At 37.7% G+C, this 20,867-nt stretch overlaps 3 protein-coding genes across 5 annotated transcripts; 2 read left to right on the top strand and 1 right to left on the bottom strand.

The window, feature by feature from the left end:
* The first annotated feature begins 341 nt into the window (after positions 1 to 341).
* Positions 342 to 6,434, top strand: LOC113730192 (putative nitric oxide synthase). 2 transcript variants are annotated; one of them, XM_027254714.2, is made up of 13 exons: positions 342 to 878; positions 1,121 to 1,306; positions 1,891 to 1,977; positions 2,082 to 2,161; positions 2,558 to 2,639; positions 2,866 to 2,886; positions 3,840 to 3,885; positions 4,302 to 4,420; positions 4,868 to 4,981; positions 5,085 to 5,168; positions 5,258 to 5,347; positions 5,730 to 5,839; positions 5,961 to 6,434. In XM_027254714.2, the coding sequence occupies exons 1-13, from the start codon at positions 399 to 401 to the stop codon at positions 6,208 to 6,210; spliced, it is 1,749 nt and encodes a 582-aa protein (XP_027110515.1). In that variant the 5' UTR covers positions 342 to 398; the 3' UTR covers positions 6,211 to 6,434. The 2 variants fall into 2 exon arrangements, with proteins under 2 accessions (XP_027110515.1, XP_071934276.1); XM_072078175.1 differs by lacking the exon at positions 5,085 to 5,168.
* A 3,671-nt stretch (positions 6,435 to 10,105) lies between these two features.
* LOC113730194 (NADPH-dependent aldo-keto reductase, chloroplastic-like) lies at positions 10,106 to 12,198 on the top strand. Its single transcript, XM_027254717.2, has 5 exons — positions 10,106 to 10,286; positions 10,461 to 10,636; positions 11,002 to 11,245; positions 11,405 to 11,584; positions 11,710 to 12,198. The coding sequence occupies exons 1-5, from the start codon at positions 10,158 to 10,160 to the stop codon at positions 11,935 to 11,937; spliced, it is 957 nt and encodes a 318-aa protein (XP_027110518.1). The 5' UTR covers positions 10,106 to 10,157; the 3' UTR covers positions 11,938 to 12,198.
* Positions 12,199 to 12,287: 89 nt separating this feature from the next.
* LOC113730193 (uncharacterized) lies at positions 12,288 to 19,592 on the bottom strand. Of its 2 annotated transcripts, XM_027254715.2 has the most exons (16): positions 19,132 to 19,591; positions 18,851 to 18,934; positions 18,311 to 18,384; positions 18,186 to 18,219; positions 17,719 to 17,777; positions 16,868 to 16,982; positions 16,750 to 16,787; positions 16,063 to 16,160; positions 15,929 to 15,984; positions 14,811 to 15,093; positions 14,627 to 14,727; positions 14,276 to 14,332; positions 14,030 to 14,095; positions 13,701 to 13,775; positions 12,955 to 13,042; positions 12,288 to 12,556 (listed from the first exon to the last, which is right to left on the bottom strand). In XM_027254715.2, exons 1-15 carry the CDS (start codon positions 19,321 to 19,323, stop codon positions 12,989 to 12,991), a joined length of 1,386 nt encoding a protein of 461 aa, XP_027110516.1. In that variant the 5' UTR covers positions 19,324 to 19,591; the 3' UTR covers positions 12,288 to 12,556; positions 12,955 to 12,988. The 2 variants fall into 2 exon arrangements, with proteins under 2 accessions (XP_027110516.1, XP_027110517.1); XM_027254716.2 differs by lacking the exon at positions 14,030 to 14,095 and having other exon boundaries at positions 19,132 to 19,592.
* Between the last annotated feature and the right edge of the window lie 1,275 nt (positions 19,593 to 20,867).

A 20,867-nucleotide genomic window follows, 5' to 3' on the forward strand; every position in this document is an offset into this window, starting at 1 on the left:
AAAGGCAAGTAGAAATGAATTGACTCGCTCATAAGGATTGGTCTAATTTATGGACTCAAGTAGAAAATAAGGATTGGGGCCTCCTCTTATTGGGGCCTGCTCTTATTGATCTGCATAAGGATTGGGGCCTCCTCTTGTTACAGGCCTCCTCATAAGGATTGGTCTAATTTTATGGACTCAAGTAGAAAATAAGGATTGGTCTAATTTATGGACTTCAATCTCAATTTTCACACTACCAATCCAATCGAGGACAAACCCCCACACCCCAACCAAAAAAAAAAAATTATATATATATAAACACACACAACGTGTGCAAATATTTATACTCCATTATATCTTAATTTCATTCATATATTTATACTTTCTCTCTGGCAATTTGACAACGGTAACAACTGCAGATGGCGCCTAAACCGCTGCCAATCTCCTCTTCCTCCTCACCTCTTTCTACATCATTATTCCCTTTCCGTCACCACTTGGTCGTAAACCCCAATCCTAGCCTTTTAAAATTCCCGCCTCCCAAGCCCACATTTTTCGTTACTATCTGCAAATTTGGAATGGAGTCCCAATTCCAAACTCGCCGCCAAGAACCAAATCCCTCAAGCTCTCAAATGCACAATTACCCGGATACGGAACCGGAACCCCATGGTTCAGGAGCGGCTGCGCCCACCCGAGGAGAGAGATTTCTTGAGCGCCACCAGTCTCTGTCTGCTTCTACCATGCTTCTCCCTGAATCCAAAAAGAAGAAGAAGAAGAAAAAGGATAAAGATAAGGTTTCCAAGGTTTCTTCGGTGCTCCCCAGCTGCTATGGCTGCGGAGCTCCTCTGCAGACCTCAGAAACGGATGCTCCGGGTTATGTTGACCCGGATACTTACGAGTTGGTATAATTCAATTAATTTTTAATCATTCCCTTTTATATGAACTGATTCATCGTCTGGAAAAATTTGACATCTAGTAGTATTATTTAGGACTAACATATTTTTAGTAGAATTCGATGAAATTGCAGTTGAATACTACCATATTCAGGATTATACGTGAGACAATAAAATGCAAGGGAAAAGTGAGTATTTCCAGATTGGGATTAGGTGGGCAAAATAATACTGGAACTCCTGTGTGATTGCAGAAGAAGAAGCATCGTCAACTAAGAACTGTTCTTTGTGGGAGGTGCCGCCTTTTGTCCCATGGCCACATGATTACAGCTGTTGGTGGCAATGGAGGTTATTCTGGAGGGGAACAGTTTATCTCAGCTGAGGAGCTTCGGGAAAAGCTCTCTCACTTGCGGAATGAGAAAGCTTTGATTATTAAGTTGGTAAGCATCCATTGAGATAGTGTTATGAAGATTACTTACTTTAATTAACCTTCATCGTGATTTTTGGGTGTAAAGAATAGCCATTTCAACTTTTTACCACTGGATATCTGTAATGAGCTTAAGGATTAGGCACAACACAACAGGCTGAATCATGAGAAACTTTTTTTTTTCATGAGAAAATTTTATCCATGAGAAGCATGGATGGTTCAATCGTGTTCTCTCAGTTCTTTTATAAACGGATATGGGTAGCATTGCTTCTAAATTTGGTTTTTCTCAGTAAAGCTTGTGGAATATGATGTAACCTGTATGTCGGAGTTGAGGAAAATGAAAGGTCTCACCTGATGAACTTTTTCTGTATCACGATAATGGCTCTAACAATGGACCCAAACTTGATGGTTTTGTGGCACTTCATCATCAATAGAAACAAAATTTGACCCGAAAAAAAATACCTTTAAAATTGGAAAAGAGCTAATAACTCATCACACTGATGATTGGCAATTGGAAGAATTTATCCCTTTCTTTAGCTGCCACTTTTGTTCCCTTTCATGTCTTGTTCTGTGAATCATTTGCTCTATCATTTGTAGGTTGATATAGCAGATTTCAATGGCAGTTTTGTAGCACGTGTCAGAGATCTTACTGGTGCAAATCCGATAATATTAGTGGTGACTAAGGTACTTTGAAATTCTTAGTCCATGCAATTGCTGCTACTGCTGATGTTGTTTTTCGTTAGAAATCTAGTTGGATAAACTTTTTAGACTTTTCTGTTTTGGTCAAGGTTGATCTTCTTCCAAAAGGCACAGATCTCAATTGTGTTGGTGATTGGGTTGTGGAGGCCACAGTGAAGAAGAAACTTAAGTAAGCTATCAAGTTTCTAGACATGCTTTTTACAGGATCTGCAAATTCTGATGATTAGTACTTTCTTCAAGATTTATCTGACACCAATGATCAATTTCAACTGAAAAGTAGCAATAAGTGGACAGCTTACTGGTGTTCTTTTCAATGTAATCCAGCTGTCACATGTAAATCAAATTTAGCATGTCATTTTTGTAAGTACATATGGACCTATTACACCTACAGTTTACGCATAACCAATTTGAATTTGGTGAAAAATAGATTGAGGATATCATGTAATCAGTAATTTGAAAGATCTAATTGTCCTTTCCCCTGCTTTTTCAAATATATGTTGGATTGATTTATGCTGTTGATAAGTGCTGAAGACATTTAATTGAAGGGGTTATTGGTGTCTTTCAGTGTTCTGAGTGTTCATTTAACAAGTTCAAAGTCTTTGGTTGGAATTGCTGGAGTGGTCTCAGAAATTCAGAAGGAGAAAAAGGTTAGTTGCATCTCCTATAAGGTGCTTTATTTTGGTTTGCTTACATTTTTCCTATGGTTTTTTGTTGATTTTGACAAAGGCTATCTGACTCCAGGATTCACCCTGTGCCAACTATGGAATTAGAATAGCTGTTTCAGAAATGTCAAATTTTTATTCTTACTTCCTTTATTAAGCTGCTTTCTTTGCCTATTTCACTAATATTTTTGCATTTAATTGTTACTTGCAGGGACGGGATGTGTATATTCTGGTTAGTAAGTCCTATGAGTTGGAAATTTTGCTGTATACTGAAGATTGATTAATGGTTAACTTTCAGTTTTTGCTCTTTGGTGGTTTTTATAGTCTCTAGGGTGCAAGTAGAAATTTTATTTCGTGGAATTGATGTTCAAGTTATTATTCTATGATACTTTCGTGTCTATGGATCAAAATGTTGGTAGATTCACTGCAATGTTGATCAGTATTTTACTTTTGTTTACACTTTCACAGATAGTGCACTGGTTATTGTTTCGTAATAAGACGATTAAAAAGTCACGTTGAGGTGACTGTGATGTGTAATACGGCATCTGAAAGTTGAAAGGTCTGAGTACTCATATATCCCCCATTAAATATCACCTTTGACAACCTTTGTTACCTAACCATGTATCAGCAACATGACTGTCTAATCTTCATTAATAAGTGATGAAGAGAGGGACTGCAATTTTGGCAATCTTTGTTCCACAACATGCTTTGTGCTACTAGGAATGCATACATTCCATACCTCAGTTGTCAGAGATCATGTTCCTTTACGGGGGAGGAAAAAAAAAAGCTGTCTTTTCTCTGGGAATGGTACCCCTCGTAAACTCCAGCTTAGGTATACCATGCCTGCTACTGAACTCTATATAAACTCTTATTAAGATTCTTAACCATGCTGAAAGAAAGTTTTCCATCAATCATTTGAACCGGCAAAATGAGGTATATTTCTTCAAAATCATGCACCAAGGAACAAGTTATTACATTTTTTTTCGTTTTCTATCATGTACCAAAGCAATATCTTTTTTTTTTTTTCTTTTTGTGATGATTTAATAAGATGTAGAGGCTATAGCTTCCACAACGATTAGCTTGATTTTAAAAAAAAATTCTTAGATGCTGATTATGGTTTTATACTGCTCACTGTAAGTGTTAGGATCACAAATTGGAAATCAAGTCTGTCTGCTGATCTTGCAGGGTTCAGCCAATGTTGGAAAATCTGCATTCATAAATGCTCTATTAAGTAAGTTATGGTTACTATTGCATGGATTAGTTGTTAGATTTTCTTTTGCACACAATGTTCACCAAAACACGTTTGAGTCCTCCTTTATGTCTTATGCATATCACTTTTGTGTTTTACATCTCTGTCATATAAGCCTGAGTGAGAAAGAATTTTGCACTGATATTCTTCTAATTGGGGGTTGAACCTTTTCCATTTTCATAGAGAAAGTCTGTGAAAGGGAGTAAGTAGGACAATAAAAATTTAACTTGCTATTATATGCTACTTTGCTTCATTGCTGATGTGAAAGAAGTTTCCAAACTTCTTACCAATGTTTCATCCCTACTGTCTTCAACTTGTTTTTTGAAGCTTATTCCCTTTTGCTTTATATTTCTCTTGCTTTTTGTGACATTTGATGCTTAATGTTGCTACAAATACAGGAATGCTGTCATATAAGGACCCAGTTGCTGCAGCTGCGAGAAAATATAAACCAATTCAATCTGCTGTCCCTGGGACCACTTTGGGTCCCATTCAGATTGATGCTTTCCTAGGTGGAGGGGTAAGGACATCTCCTTTGAGGATATCGAAATCTGTCCTTCCCATCTTATTTTTCTTGTATCCTACATACCCTTGTTGTGGTGTATTGCTACCTCATGTAGATTGAGTAATCAATATGTCCACTCCAAATCTACATATATGGAGAACTGAGCTACTATAGTTAATATATACAAAGACCCTCATTTTGTTGCTGACTTGTTCTCCTTTTCCTTCTTTTTTTTTGGGTGTATTTTTTCCCCCTTTTTTTCTCTTTGGGGGTTTTTTTTTTTGGGGGGGGGGGGGGGGGGGGGGGGGAGGGGGAGGGAGGGAGGGAGGGGTTCTAGAAGGTTTGGAAGCATTCGTCTAAGAGGTGTATCTTCGTAGTCTCCAAGTCAACAAGAACAAATTGTGATTTTTATGCTTGATTCACTCTTCCCAGATTACTAAAGTATCTTCCTCTGTATTCCAGAAATTGTATGACACACCTGGTGTCCATCTTCACCACAGGCAAGCTGCTGTTGTTCATGCAGAAGATCTTCCTTCTCTTGCTCCCCAAAGTCAACTTAGAGGTCAGACTCTCCCTGTAAGTTCTCTTTCTACCATCTTCTTTGAGATATCACTCCCAACATATTTCACATATGCTAACTTATTTGCCTTTTCTAATTCCACATATGCTGTAACTCAAGTCGATCTCTAATCCAGTTGGATCAAATGATTTGAATGGTTTCTCAATATTTTGGGGAGGACTTGTGAGGATTGATGTTATTAAGGTCTTCCATCGCTCATCTCATGTTTGTGCTTTAATTGGCCTGCTGTGGTTGCTTGCAGTTAAAATTGCCATCATTCTTCTCCTTTTCAGGTTCTGCCTGAAACATGTTTGACATTTTATGGACCCAAAGCACTGAAGCTTCATATTGTTGCTACCGAAGAAGCTGATGAATTCTATAGGGTAATTGAATTTCCTGTTTCGCAAGTCTTTCATAATATGGTGTGATACATGGTTTCATTTGCATGAGAACATATTCCTTGCATACATGGTCTTCCATGAACAAGAGCTGAATAATTTTCAATGAGATTTGTTCAGTAAAATGTTGTCTTCTTTCATTCTTGATAATAGGTAAATAATTTTCAAGTTTAAAATGAGATGTACTTAGATTCATGACTTGTCCTTTCTTTTTCTGTCTTGTCAAACTCGTCTATGTGCTCTCTATCTGTACTTGTAGAGATAGCATTACAAAATCATCTTTTGCCCACTGTGGCCACATTGGCATTGAATTCTGATTTATGTGTAAATTTCCTTCTTTATGATGGCTCTCGTTCTCTCATTACAGAAAGAGGTTGGAGGTTTGCTGATACCTCCATCCGGAAAACAGAAGGCAAACGACTGGATGGGACTTGAAACAAGACGCGAATTGCAAATAGAACATGAAGATGTTAACCGGTAGGGGTTATTATGCTGAAATAATGTGATAAATCTTTTTAGAACGTCCTTCCATAAATCTGGACCAACCTAATGCCTTGGGTCTCCTCCTCTGCATCTCCCATTCCCCCTCTGTTTGCAGGCCTGCCTGTGATGTGGCTATATCAGGGCTGGGATGGATATCAGTTGAACCATTTAATAAGTCACTCAGTACAGCTGACAAAGTCGTAGAGAAAATTGGTGAGCAGTTAGTATTGGCAGTCCACGTGCCTAAACCAGTTGAGATTTTTGTTCGTTCTCCAATTCCGGTAGGCAAAGCTGGAGCAGGATGGTATGAATTCAGGGAATTGACAGAGAAGGAAGAGGGATTAAGACCAAAGTGGTATTTTTGAGATTAATCATGTTAATTCATGTAAATAGTCTAGTTTACCCAAAATGCAAGCCCTTCGGATCGAAATGGAATATGTCAATATCATTCTTAGTTCTCCACCTACAATATATATCATCGAGAACTGATGCAATGTATACACGATAGTTAATTATGGTTCAGCAGAATGTATTTGGCTAAACCAGTCATTGTCATGCGTATCAAGATGTAGTTATCAATTTCCTACTATATGTTATGGTATTCCGACCTCATTAGTTCGTTAAATTTTTTACTTTCTGATCATGGCAGGTTATAGTTTGGGGATAGCTTTGTTGATCCGATGGCAGGTTATGTACATCTATTTTCTCTAACAGTATTGAGATATCTTTACTGTAAGTTAGGGTCGTAGGATTTATCTTATCTTATCGAGTTCCCTTTAGTCACATAGACAGTAATTCTTTCTTTAATGCTAGGATTCCAGTGTTTGCTGGGTCCAACTGGAAGTTTGACGAAAAAAAAAGAAAAAAGAAAAAATATATATATATATATATTTGCTACCCGAAGGTCAATAATGACATGAATGTGAGAACTAAGATTCAACAGCTCGGAGATCATGAAGACGGAAGCACAGCTGTATTAGCGTAAAAATTTAAATAAGTAGCTGTACAGGGAAATGCAGAGGAAAGATCAATGAAGAAGGCGGTTGGGGTGGGGTGGGGTTGTGATGTGGTGAAAATATAAAAGGATTGCAAAGAACGTGCGAAAATCTTGAAATCACATGACAAGATCGTTTGAATCCCTCCCAGTCTCCCAGAAGTTAAACGCATTATCGCCTCAACGCCGCCCAAAATCAAATGCGTCTCTTCAGCACGACTGCTCCACACCTCTTGCTCTTTTCATTTGCTTACTGCTTTTCTAATTTCCCATTTGGAAGATTCACCATATTCAATCTCTCACACACATAAACACTCGCCCGGTTATATCCCAGAATTAGAGCCAACTCAAAATTTGGCAGTTTACAATCTCCTCCTATATGCAGGAATATTGACGGTCTTGTTTTCATGTTTTAAGATGAGATGTATTGGAATGACCTGAATATTGCAAATAACTTTCTTGTTCAAACTTTTTACCGGTACAAGCTCGAGTGGTAATAGTTTTTCCATTTACTGGTACATAATGGGCTTGAACATATTAATTTCCATTTAGCATGAGGTGGTAATACAACTTCGAATGAAATGGCCACTAAATTAATAAGAATTGGGGTACTTTTGTCTAATTTACTCGGTTAAAAAGGCAAAGGGATGCTGGGGAATCTGTCGAGAGTACGATCCGAACAGGAGTAATCGAATTGATTTGCAATGAGTCGGACAGCAGGATTATCTTTCCGTTGTGACTCCGACGCTTAAGACTTGCAATGAGCCGGACAGCGAGACTATCTCCCCGTTGTGATTTCGACGCTCAAGTCAGTCTGAGAACAATAGAATAGTGGAGAATAAATGTATTGTATTCTTTTTTAATACCTCTTTTTGATCCGTTCGCCCACTATTTATAAAGCCTCCCCTGAATAGCGATGAAGGAGTTCAAAGTTATCCGTTCAGTCCTAGTAGTTATCCCATTTATGAGTCCTACTAGATTACTACAGACATAATCCTTTTTAAACTCTGATTCTGGTCTTATTCCGAAGACTTGACCGTTCTCAACTGTGACAGCTACCTCCGCTTAGTTCGGGCTTGAGGTAGAGTCCGAACAGAGTCTCTTGTCCTTGACACGTGTCTATAGAGGATCAATAGTTTCATTTATTTTTTGTTTTTTTACCACATCATAGCCTTGAAATATTGCTTTGGGGAGAGTGGCTTTAACTAATTTAGCCAATTTTACTCTTTTTTTTTTTGTGTGAATATTTCGCCCTTGACCTCTTGGGGGAAAAAGATGCTACTGGACTAGATAGTGCTAATAATTTAAGTGTTGACTTGTATTAGCTGATCTGACAACATTCATTAACGTATCTACTTGGGAATGAGTTGAAAACATCTGAATCCGTGATGGCTGATGATGCAGGAGGAGAGGAGACCCTATACAATGCTTGGATAATACAGATGGGGACTTCCTAACGATTTCTTTGACTTTTAGAGCAAAGTCAACTAGGACTTTCGTTTGTCAACCGATTATGGTGTCTGTTACCGGCTTTCTGTTGAACGTATATACTATTCAGGTTTCGAAATTTTAAGGAATATTAGTTAAAGCACCAATATGTCTTTCCTTACAAGTTCGCATATTCATGATCATCATGGTCTATGTTCTATTCATGAGTTGCCCCAAATTGCGACTTAATATCCAGTTTCCTTCGCAAATTTAACATGCAGTTACAAAAATGTTTAACCAATTAAGCCGAAAAGGAAAAAAAAAAAATGGGAAGAAGAAGAAGGCCTCGGTTGATATCAGAATTGATTTTGCAATTTCTTTTCCAAGGTTTTGATTGTCTTTTAGAACTTGAGCACGTAGCATTGACTTTGATGATCGATCTGTGTGGTCCATTCTACTAATTAGTGTTTCTCTGACAATGACGGCTTTCCCCTGATCTTCCCCGAAGCTGGAAGTCAACTATTTGACTTTATTAGGCTTCTATGTGTCGCCACAGCACCCACCCTCCAGTTCTGCAACGTAATTACATAACACAAACTTATTGGGTAGTTTGGACACTTGGACTTGAGACGTTGACAATGCATAATAAAATAGGAAGGATTCTAGCTTAGAGCATTAGTAATTAAAGAAGGATTTTGTTGAAGCAAGGCCACCTGGTCATCATGCCTGCAGTGGGTTTCCTCCTCCGCATATGATGGGCCTGGCAACAACTGATGAAAAATCTGGTGGGAGGTGGTGGTAGGCAATTAGTCGGCCATTGATGCCTACAGTCTAAATTATTCTATACGTGGTAAAAATGAAAATTCGACCATCTCATGACTACTTCATAGTTCCCAACTCCATAAATGATGCATATAGCTAGGTGGTATTCATTTCTTGAAAATGGCTTGTTAACTTGATTTACACATGTTGGACTGTATGCGTTTGGATTGCAATTTTTCTGTTATATTTTTCGTGAACATATTTTTCAAATCACTTTTTTACCTCAGATATATCAAATCGTTACATTAATTTTTCTACAAAAAATTTAGAAAAATGCAATCCAAACAAATATGGAAGGTTGAAAAGTGAACGTAAAACTTTATTGTTGCTTGTCTAATGTCCTATTAGTTAAATTAGAATTGAGAGTTGGATTACATTATTGTAATTATGTATGATGGAAAAACATATCGAATGATTTTGGGGCAACTATTTGCCCACACGGGATCCTCAGTGCCACTTTTCCAGTGACAATTCAATGCCACTTCTATATTTATGCCAAGTGTCCTGTTTATTTAATTTATCATGTGCTATTTATTTAAATTTTTTCTACCATCACGTGATAAGTGTGATTGGTACTAGATTTGACACCGAATAGTGGCATAGAGGATCCCAACTCCTATTTGCCATGCATGGCTAGTAGTTTCTCCGGACCTGACATAAATTCTTTCCATAACTTGAACCCATGTATACATGCTGTATTGGTAGTGCATGTTTAACAAGATTTAGGGGACAGCTCTTCTTCGTTTAATGAAAGAATAGTTTGGAACGGGGTTGATACTTTGTAATGGATCTTTCCAGCCTCCACCTTGATATAGTTTTACCATGTACTCCCTCGGGTCATTAATTATCATTTCTTTGTAAGATTACAGTCTAATTTTTACAAATGCTACTTGCTTCGGTGTCTTAATTGTATAAAGAAATACTACGTCATCAAGGTTTGACTTTTATGCATGACTGCCGTCTATATAAACCTCTGGGAAGTCAAAGCAACTTCATGCATTGTACTAGTACTGGAAGTGATCAGTGGAGAGGAGAAAACCAACTGAGAGGGCAAAGCAAAAAGAAAAAATGAGAAACATTTACATGAGGCAGGTGAGATTGAATAATGGCGTATGGATGCCAGTGGTTGGTTTGGGCACTTATTCCTCTGAAAATGATTCAGAGACTACTCAACAAGCGGTCCGAATGGCACTCCAGGTACAAATTTCGATTATCTCTGATGCAGTTTTATTTATTGTGCAATCCTGCACTATCATCAAAACTAACCTTGATTTCATGTATTGGATGTAGAAGTTACTGAAAGAATTAGCACTTGATTGATATCTCAGTGTTTTTTTGATGACTGAAACATGCTCTTCTACTGGCACGCAGATGGGGTACAGGCACTTTGATACTGCTAAGATATATGGCTCGGAGCCTGCTTTAGGAAATGCATTGAGGAGTGCAATTTCTGATGGGATGATTCAGAGAGAAGACGTCTTTGTTACATCTAAACTATGGAGCAGTGATCACCATGATCCCGTCTCTGCACTTGAGGAAACTCTCCAGTAAGTAACTGTTATTCATGGACTCATTATTTCCTTCTATTCTCAATCAACTCATGCATGGCGGTCATGCACAACGAGCACTCATAAGTGCTAAGTTTGTCAGAAATCCATACTAGTCTTCACATCAAAAGACCGGGATTTTGTGGGTTACTCCTACAATATAGTTATAGTTGAAGCTGGCTTCGGCTGTATGTGATTATACGACAACTGACGCATGCAACAATGCAAATCTGCTACAGCATCGCGTTATTTCATGGTTGCAACTAAATTGGACTAGCTAGGACTACGACAAAGGCCAGACTAGCTTAGAATTGCTCCAATTTTGCGAGTGGTACTGACGTCAATTTTAATCTGCATTAATTCAGGAAGCTCGGGTTGGAATATGTGGACCTATACTTGGTCCATTGGCCGGTGAAGTTGAAGCCTGGAGTTCTTAATCCAGTTCCCGGCGAAGAGGATTTCGATATACTAGACCTGCAGAGCACTTGGTTGGGAATGGAGAAATGCCTAGCAATGGGTTTGTGTAGGTGTATAGGGGTCAGCAATTTCTCCAGCAGGAAGGTTCAGCAACTTTTGGATTTTGCCACTGTGCCTCCTGCTGTCAATCAGGTATTTGCTTCTACCACTCGAGCTGGGCTTCTACAATTTTTGTGCATGCATGGGGATATGAAAACAGGAACTGAAGAATGCAAGTACTTTTATAACCCAAAGAATCGACAATCGAATATCTAATGCATTATTATTGATTTTTTGTTGTCGGGAGAACAGGTGGAGATGCATCCGATGTGGAGGCAAAGAAAGCTAAGGGAGGTTTGCAGGAAACACAACATCCATGTCAGTGCATATTCCCCTCTTGGGGCACCTGGAAATTGCTGGGGATCAACGGCCGTGGTGGATCATCCCATCCTAAAATCTGTTGCCCTAAAACACAAAGCAACACCAGCTCAGGTGACCCTTGGCCCTTCTTTAAGCGAGCGCTAGATTTCGGGGATTTTTTTTCTTTCTCAAGTTGACTTTGGAGAATGATGATCAAAATTAAAAGGGATCGTTCGCTTGTATTTGACAATTGACAGGTTGCTTTAGCATGGGGCATGTCAAAAGGATCTAGTGTAATCGTGAAGAGCTTCAATCAGAGGAGAATGAAGGAGAACATAGGAGCCCTTCATTTGGCATTGGACGACTCTGATACTCTCAAAATTCAGAAGATGGAAGAATGGAAGATCATGAGGGGGGATTTTTTCACCAATGAAACAACCAGCCCCTATAGGACCATTCAAGATCTGTGGGATGATGAGATTTGAGGATTTTGTTTCTCTTTAGCTGTCATCTGATCGGATATTCCGTGAAACCCTTGAGAAATTCCTAATACCTTTCGAAGCACGACTACATAATTTATAAAAGCAAGTTGTTCCCATAAAGGGAAAATATGGATCCGATTCTGTGTGAATAAGAGATCAAATTGACTAGAATCCACCCCCAAGAATGTACTTCCTGGGAATTGTGATATAATTCACCAAAAATTAAGAAAGAAGAGGACCAAGTGTTTCAAGTTTGGAAAGCTACATCCATTCGCTAAATTATGTTGATTAAGCAGCAAAAGTGATTCATGAAGTCACTGTTTCGACGGCAATAAGCTTAGGAGAGAAAAACAAGCCAAGAAAAGTTGGAAAGAACTATTATTATGGACATGGATCAATGGTCATATATGGAGTTTGGATGATCCATTCTATTACAAATCTTCAATTACAGCAAAATTTTTGGGGCAGCATACAAATACTTCCCATGATTTACAAATTAAACAGAAGAATTTTTCAATTTATCCATTTGAATCCTCAATATCTCTCGGCAGATAGATCTCCATGCTTTTGAGCAGCTTTGTTCACGGGTTCAGTCTTGACCAGCATTTGTGCATAAAAGTCCCTGATAACACAAAGATCACACTTTTCCTTAAATGTCCGATGAAATTATGAACTTGTCATGAATGGAAATTTAAAAAACTTTGTCTTAGGAACAGAAATAAAGGGTTATACAAACCAACAAGCACAAGCCATGTTGCAAGATAATAGGGAAAAACTGCAACATTAGATAAATTCAGTTCACGTGCCCGAAATAAATGAATGCAAAGTTACAGAAATTGCCTTAACAGAGCCCATTCAAAATAAGACTGCTCAACTCAACCACAGTCAGATGCGCAGTCAGAAAAATTGCCTTCAATTATCATCAAAGTTCACAAGCCTCTGTGTGTGTGTGTGTGTGTGTGTAACTTGTCCAATAAACAATGTAAAATATATATATATATTAGAGATATCAAAGCATACCATTTGTTATTTGGTCATGCTCGAACTTTACAGTTTAATTTCCAGAAGCCTCTCCACTGCTACTCGTAGATATGCCTTGCTCAATGCACTGTTCAAAGCAGAAAAAGGAAAGGAATATATTCAGAATAAATTAATCACAAGCAAAATGATCACTATGGATACTGTTTGTGTGATTTTTTCTCTATATCTCCGTCGGATGTTTCTACCACATTTAGGATTGTACAAGATGAATAGTCAGTCATGCAATAAGAGAACTTCCAAAAGTTAACAGTATAGCCTAAAGCAACGGAAAATGCTCAACAACAATGGAAGAGATGCAGTGGATCCACCAGAAAAATAATACTCGTGTTCTTCAAAGAGCACTAAGGTTTCGGAGGGGATGAAAAAAAAATCAAGGGATAATGATGCCCACTTGGCCACTGTCGCACTCCCAAACAACCATCCAAAGAAGCAACAATTTGAAGCTAAACAGATTTTCACTACAAATATGCAGTAAAGTTCGGTTTCTGGCTTGAATTTATAAGAGGGATGGAAAATCATGGCGGCATAAGATTCTATCTTCCAGCTTCTGAAAAGTACTTAAAAAGCCAATGACCTTTTGGTCTTTGATATAGCTCTAGTATCATCCAACAGAACCCACCAATATAGCTTCAAAAGCTATTGAAATTAACCAGTGAATGAAACAACACGTATTATCTGCTTAAAACATGCAAAAAAAGATTGGTATTATTGATTAAACTACAAACCTGAAGAAGATAATTGTGCAGCCAATCAAGTGTTTGCGGAAATGTTGTTGCTGATATGTTGACAACTGTCAAACCCTGATAACGAGGAGGGAGAAGGGTGGACAGAGATGAGAAAGAATATGAATATTATCATAGTTGGATTACAAGACATCGAGAAACTAGTAGAAATCAACAAACATGCACATTCTTTTTTGTGAATACATGAGCAAATTGCAGAACAAATACACCATTCTGTACCATTCTTACTGCTGCATGACAACAGGTAATTTGTTTTACATCCAAACAGATGGATATGAAAACCAAACAAGACAGAAAGGGAATGAGCTCACCAATGACTTAAATGAACATAGATAGTCCTGAATTGTTTTCAAGTTGCTAATCAGCTTATCTTTATCCTGGATTAGGTATAAAATGAAAGTCAGTCGCCCCAAAAAAAAGAAAAAAAAAAAGTCACTGTAGACTGGCATGGCCAAAAGGAAATCCAGGTCAACAGAAGGAAATCTAGAGAGTTAATAATATAGCATATGTATAAAATAACTCTTCTTAGCTGAGAAGGGTTGGTACGAATTTGAAACCTGAATTTGGCATTTCCCATTACTTGTCCGAGTGCATATCCACTCCTCCAGTAAGGCCTAGTAAAAAGGAAAAAAATCTTCGTCAGTACTTGATACAGTAGTACTAGAGAGGGAAAAAATTACTATAACACAATCACACCTCTCAAGAACTTGAAATATTTTCAGTACATACTTTTTTAAACAAATAGAAGATATTGCAAAACAGTACAACAGGTGAAGAATAAAAGGAAGCTTGTCCAACATGTTTTATTACTCCAAAAATCCAAAGTTTTAGGACAATCAAATCTTTTCCTTCAATAAATTAATTTCTCATCATGGAACATGCAAAAATAAGAAGGAAATTTTCCACACCTTGTGATCAAAGTCAGCCATCTTTAGGACTATTGGAATGATAATTGGCCGTGGACCAGATTTTTCTTTTCTATCATCTGCCGGATCCTTAATGGTCTCAACTGCATAAAGAGAAAAGGAGATGCTCAAATTCTATGGGGGAAATAAAGTGATAAATACGTTCCAAACAGCAACAAAGAATAACCTTTCTTCTCAGGATTAATTCCAAGAATATCCAAAGCTTTGATAAGTCCTGAAACTTTAATCAGCTGATCAGCAGACGTTTCTTCCCCCAAGGTTACATTCTCAGGACAGGAGTACTTATTTTCTTCCTGACTGTCTTGTGATACTGTAGAATTGCTGACAGTTTTTATTCCATCTTTGCAGTCTCCCTTCGAAGGCTTTGACTCTTCATCTTTTGTTGGCATCTGATTTAACAACTTATTGTCATCATCCATGAGGTATATGCTAGGATCCAAATGCATTCCCTGCGTTTTTACAAACATTGAATGTTAGCTAAACCACGTGCAAGAAAATACAAACCAAACATTTAATGATTTTCCCAACAGATTAATCGACAGCATATCAAAACTTAGCACAACCACTTTTCATGCTGTTCTCCTAACTTATTACAAGAAAATGACACAGCCAGCATTACTGTACAACATGATGCTAAAGTAACCAAAACAAGTTTTCTACTCTTTTTCACCCGTCGCTGCAGCATGCTATTTCCTCAATCAAAATTTTCTCCAATAGTTCTGCCAAATCACCAATTCAAAAATCTTCAATGAATTACACCAATTGCCTCATGAAGTTGAGGCTGAAGTGAAACTTGTACTTTTTAATTGTTACAACTTGATTTAGTGATGAACACTGCTGTGCTGATAAAGGGGGTAAAAGGAAATGCAGTGGCATCCTTCTTGTAATAGCTTAGGGTTGATTACTCCCAGGTCCCACCTAAACCTTGGAAAAAATTCCTTCTCAAATTGGCAGCCATAAGATCCTTCAACTTCTCTTCCATGCCAAATTCTGAAGCCAAAAGGATTTCTGAAAGGCCAAACAAGTATCTCAGCTCAGCTAAGATGCCTACATTCATCTGTCTAAGGCAATTCATTCTGTCTTGTAATAGATTTAGATAATGTGCATCCATTAATACATCATACACTTGCTGATTTTCACATTGAACATCAAAGTGTAAAATAGAACTTTGTTTCCAAATAACCTAAAAAGAGGGTAAATCTAAAAAAATCCCAAGGAAACACATAGGAACTGGCAATGTTAAAGCATAAAAGACATAATTTAGTTTCAGCATGGAACAATTACCTCAATAATAATTGGTTTACCATCTTTCATTGCTTTCCTCAAGTCACCAGCCAAACCTACATGGCAACGCTGATAAGATCAAATGGGTCATTTTATTTTAAAATAGTAAATTATGCAGGTACTTGTCGAGTTACCTTTCTGAACTACTCTGCACTCTCTACAAAACTCAGTTATAAGTTCCTCGGAGGAGCTGAAATCTCGTGCCCAAACATGGGAAGATGCCAATGGTGCACTGAGACAATGTCAAATTTGCACAAGTAATTCAATGACATTAAGAGGAACCACAAATAATTAGATCTCATAGAGTGGCAAAGTTAAGGAGATGGAATGCTAAAAAAATAGTCACTCAGTGAGAAAAAGGGCATGCATCTATTTGTAAAGTAAGGAATCTGAGCCAAAAAGACAAGTTTAGGTTAATGCATTTTGTAATTAGACAAAAGATCCAAAATGCTGAAGGTTATCTAGTATTCAGATCATAGCGATTACGCATGGTGCTAAAATAGCTCCTCAACAGAATGCTTCAACAGCAGTGAAAAAACAACAGCCATATGCCTAGTTATCTCAGATTTAATCATGGCCCAAGCTGCTCCATAATTTTCAAAAAACTATGTAGAAATTCTGAAAAAACTTTCACATGTTGCTCACTGAATTACATGCATTCTTGAACTGAAATCAAATCTACTGAAAATTGTAAATGCTGTTACAGATAATGGAAAACCAACATGCAACAGGTTGTTTAACAATGTGAATCATCTATTGCGAACTAAATTAATCTGAACGTCAGATATTTAACAAAATCAAGGTTCAAGAACGTAACATACTCTGTTGACGTGCGTAGTAACTCATAAACCATGTCGGTCTGAAACATCAGAAAATAAAGGAATGAGCATAAATCTGAAACAAAAGTTAATAGTTCACTGATGGAAAATGTTTGATTACCTGTAACACATTTGGCAGGTTTAGTCTTTGTGCGAGTTGAGTAGCAATAGTAGACTTCCCAACAGATGCCGTACCACATACAAGAATAACAAGAGGAACCCTCTGATGGTGAAATCTAACAAGTCAGAGAGGCCAAAAAGTGAAACAGCATTAGTAACAATTCCTCAGTCATACAATTTTAACTTTTTATTTGACTTTCATAGGTGAAGTCTTTTCTCTCTACTTACTCTCATTGTCTCTGTGACGTGGACAAGAAATAAATGAGAAAAATTTTATGCACTCAGCTCTTTCTCCCTCACAAATTTCAGTGAGTAAGGTAATATTATTTGAAATACTAACCCCAAATGAAAATTTTGCTTGCATGTGTGTGTGGGAGAGGGAGAGGGAGAGGGAGAGGGAGAGGGAGAGAGAGAGAGAGCGGGAGAGAGTGAGAGAGGGAGAGAGAGTGGGAGAGAGAGAGAGATGACCGCAGTGTTTCAAAACTAGGTAAGATATTTTATTTTGTTGAAAATAAATCATCTAGTTTCAAGTTGAAATGAAATTGTTTCGAGTCTTAATAACAAGAGTGTAGCAACTTTTCTATTAGAGTGAGCACAGTTTGACTCTCTGCAATAGCGTCTTGTCATATACAATGAGAAGTCACTATTCAGTGACGTTAAAAAGTCGAAAATAAATATATACACCAAGATGTGCTATATCGTGCTGAACAATGAAAAGGATTTTACGTTCACCTTAAGAAAACTATTAGAAAAAACTAGATCCTCCCAAAACATTCGATAACTGATTTCTATATTACAGAAACAAAGAAAGGAAGAATAACTAAATAGAGGAACGGAAGAAAGAGCACCAACCTCGTCATCATCTTATAGCGGTTAATATACTCTGCTCCATAACCACGTCGCTTCATAAGCTGTAAAGAGAGTTCAAAATAAGTTTCATGTTTTAGCAAGAGAAAAGCCTCAAAATATCATAAGTGACGCAAGAGAGATGGAACAAATAAAGACAAGCTCCCATGAATGGTTGATCTTCAGAAGTGTTACAAATACACATCTAACTTTACATTATACAGACAGAGAAGTTGATCCAAGGGGTCAAGGAATGACAAAAGCATAGTGCATTTAAGTCTTCTTAAAGTCCAGTCTAGGATAGTCAAGCATTCTCGTTCTTAAAAAGATATGCCTGGACCAAGCATGTCCAAACAATGAAAAAGTAAACACAATACTATCATCCTTGAGTGGACTGTAACCATGGTACAATTACAACACACACACACACACACACACACACACATGCAAACAGGAAAAAAGAGAGAATATACCTTGAACAAATTTGCTTCCAGGTCCGATTGGGAGCTGGAGAACGAAAACTTGGATGAAATGGTCTTGAGATGGCAGAGAAACAACAGAAGCAAAAATGGAAAATGAGAAAGAGATAAAAACATACACATCCAAAAGGCTATTGTCTATGAGAAGCTTTTTAAGCTCAAGAGCAATTTTGATTGCCACATGATTGGGAATCTGCAAGCAAAGCCATAGAGCCATCAGTATAAAACTTCTATTAATTTTATTCAATCTGAATTTAACTCCACTTAGGTTAAACTCAGAAGTAAGAATTTGAGAAACATAAGAATAAACAAAAAGTTCATCTGCAAAAGCCAGAAAAAAGACTTTAACAAATTAAGGGTAGTAGTCAATCTACAACGTAATTACACAACATAACATAAGAGCACCAGTCTAACCCGAAAAGGGAAAATAAAGGGGAGAAAAAAAAGTTTTCTTCATGATATGATCCACACTAAGGTTGTCAAGAAAACCGATAAACTTCAAAGCACCAATCTTTCCCAAAGAAGTCTGTTAACATTCTCTCAGGCATTGTTGCTTTATAACATCAAACGGTGATTGACGAAAAACCAAAATCCCCAAAAGATATAAAAGCAAAAGAATGAAAATTTTCACAAGAAAGGAGAAGTGGAGAAGTTTGGACCTTTGTGACAGTGAGCATTCTGCTAAGCAAGAATCTGGAGAGAACGTAATAGTGATCGGCATTATCACCCAACCAAACCTTCACCTGCAATAATAATAAAAAAGACAAAGAAACACCAATTTTTAGAAAGACGGAATATCCTCTTTGTTTTTGTTGGTTTTCTCGAATGAATAAAAGGGGCCCTGTTTCTTTAATTTACTTTAATTTCAAGGGCCCCTGTTTCTTGATCATATCAGTGGATTAACAATCCAAGCAAAAGGGTACCAGTATTAAAAGAGGACCTTAACAAAATCGTATTTGGAAGAGCCGCCGCGACTGGGGGTTCGGACTATAGGCCTAGCATCAGTGGAAGACCTTCTTGGTCTCATCACACTCAGCTCATCATCGTCATCATCATCGTAGTCTGGATAGTCATCTCGTTCATATCCGTCACTAGGGCCGCCTACTACTCCCACACTTTTACCCTTCTTCATCTCCTTCAATCTTCTCCCGCTGAGATTATATATGCGTTTTTTATCACTTCACTTCCTCTCAAGAAACTGAAGCAATGGTCATAATGATGCAATGCTATTACACTACTATTTTACACTACTAAGTGTCTGGAGAAAAAGCCAAAAGATGATCCCTCCTTCGGGCACTGGAACTGCAGAAATCCGTGTATTTTAGGATCGGATCTTTCTTTCCCTTTTTTGTTGTCGAAAAGAATTTCGGGGGCGTTTTACGGTTTTTGTCCTATTCCCTACCCTTTTTCCCCTTCTTTTTCTCGTTTTTGAAACAAAATCCTAATTGTCTGTTTTTTCTCTTCTTTTTTTGTTTTTTTTCTTTTGTCTCTTTGCCATTTTAATACTGTCTTGTTTATTATTAATAATCTTTTTATTTTATATATTTCAAATCGTTATAGTATAATTTTTTTTAACAAAAACTTCAAAAAATAACATGCAAAGCCATTCGTGCCTGCATGGCCAAGTAATTAAGAGGTCGGTGGCATGGCATTGATTTGGCCCGGATCCGGGTACAATCTGCATTATGCTTTGTACAACATATTTCTACATAGGGAAACTTTTTTTTTTTTTTTTTTTTTTTAATGTTAGGTAGAAAAAGGGTTGGGGTTCCGACTCCGGGTGGCTACTGACTAACTCCGTCCGGACGGACAAGCCCCGGGCGTCTAAAGGACAGAACATTCGAAGTATAATGACGTTGCCTAAAGGAAATCGTTCATTTTCCATTATGACATAGTCCGCCCCTCCCATATTTTGTTTTGTTTTTTTTTTTTTTACTTAAGTGTATCCCAATCTTTCGGGCAGATTAATCTCCTAATACGGTATAGAACCTTACTCGAAGTCAAAGGACGCATAGCAAGCAGAGAAATCGATTACAGGACCTGTTGGTAATTATCAGACTATGAAGAACTAATCGGACTATCCGCAGAAGCCTCTTCCTTTCTGAAGTTCACTCTTCTCTTGCACGTCAATGAAAAGCAAAGACGGCAAGAACATGAGATTAGATTCATTTTCATAATTTGCAGTCACTCCAAAATGACATGCTCGAGTAAGACCCACCTCATAACTGTATGGACTTGAGATGCCAGGTTAGACTCTAAACATCGAATTTTCTTTTTAAGGAGAAAAAAAAATAGAGAGGATCTTGGCATGGTCATCATGGTTAACATTTTAATCTGGATTAGCATATGCTGAGCGTTCCTTGAGACACTTGCAGATTAGTCTTAAGCTGCATCTGCCTGCATAACCCTTTTAGCCATATTAATTATCACGCTACCCACAATGTGTGCTACATCACAGCTGCGATAATAGACCTCAAGGTTCTTGCACTTGCAGTGGTGGAGAATTTTACAATCAGGAATATACCCCTATTTGAAAACAGGGGGAGACAGCAATTCTTTCAAGTAAAGCCAATCATTCATGTAGAGGATCTAAACAGAAAGTAGAGACAGCAATTCATACCGATTTGGAGGATTCACAGGCTAGCTTACCTACTAAGAAAACCGGAGACAGTAAAG

Source organism: Coffea arabica, chromosome 2e (genome assembly GCF_036785885.1).
Source record: "Coffea arabica cultivar ET-39 chromosome 2e, Coffea Arabica ET-39 HiFi, whole genome shotgun sequence".
NCBI lineage: Eukaryota > Viridiplantae > Streptophyta > Magnoliopsida > Gentianales > Rubiaceae > Coffea > Coffea arabica.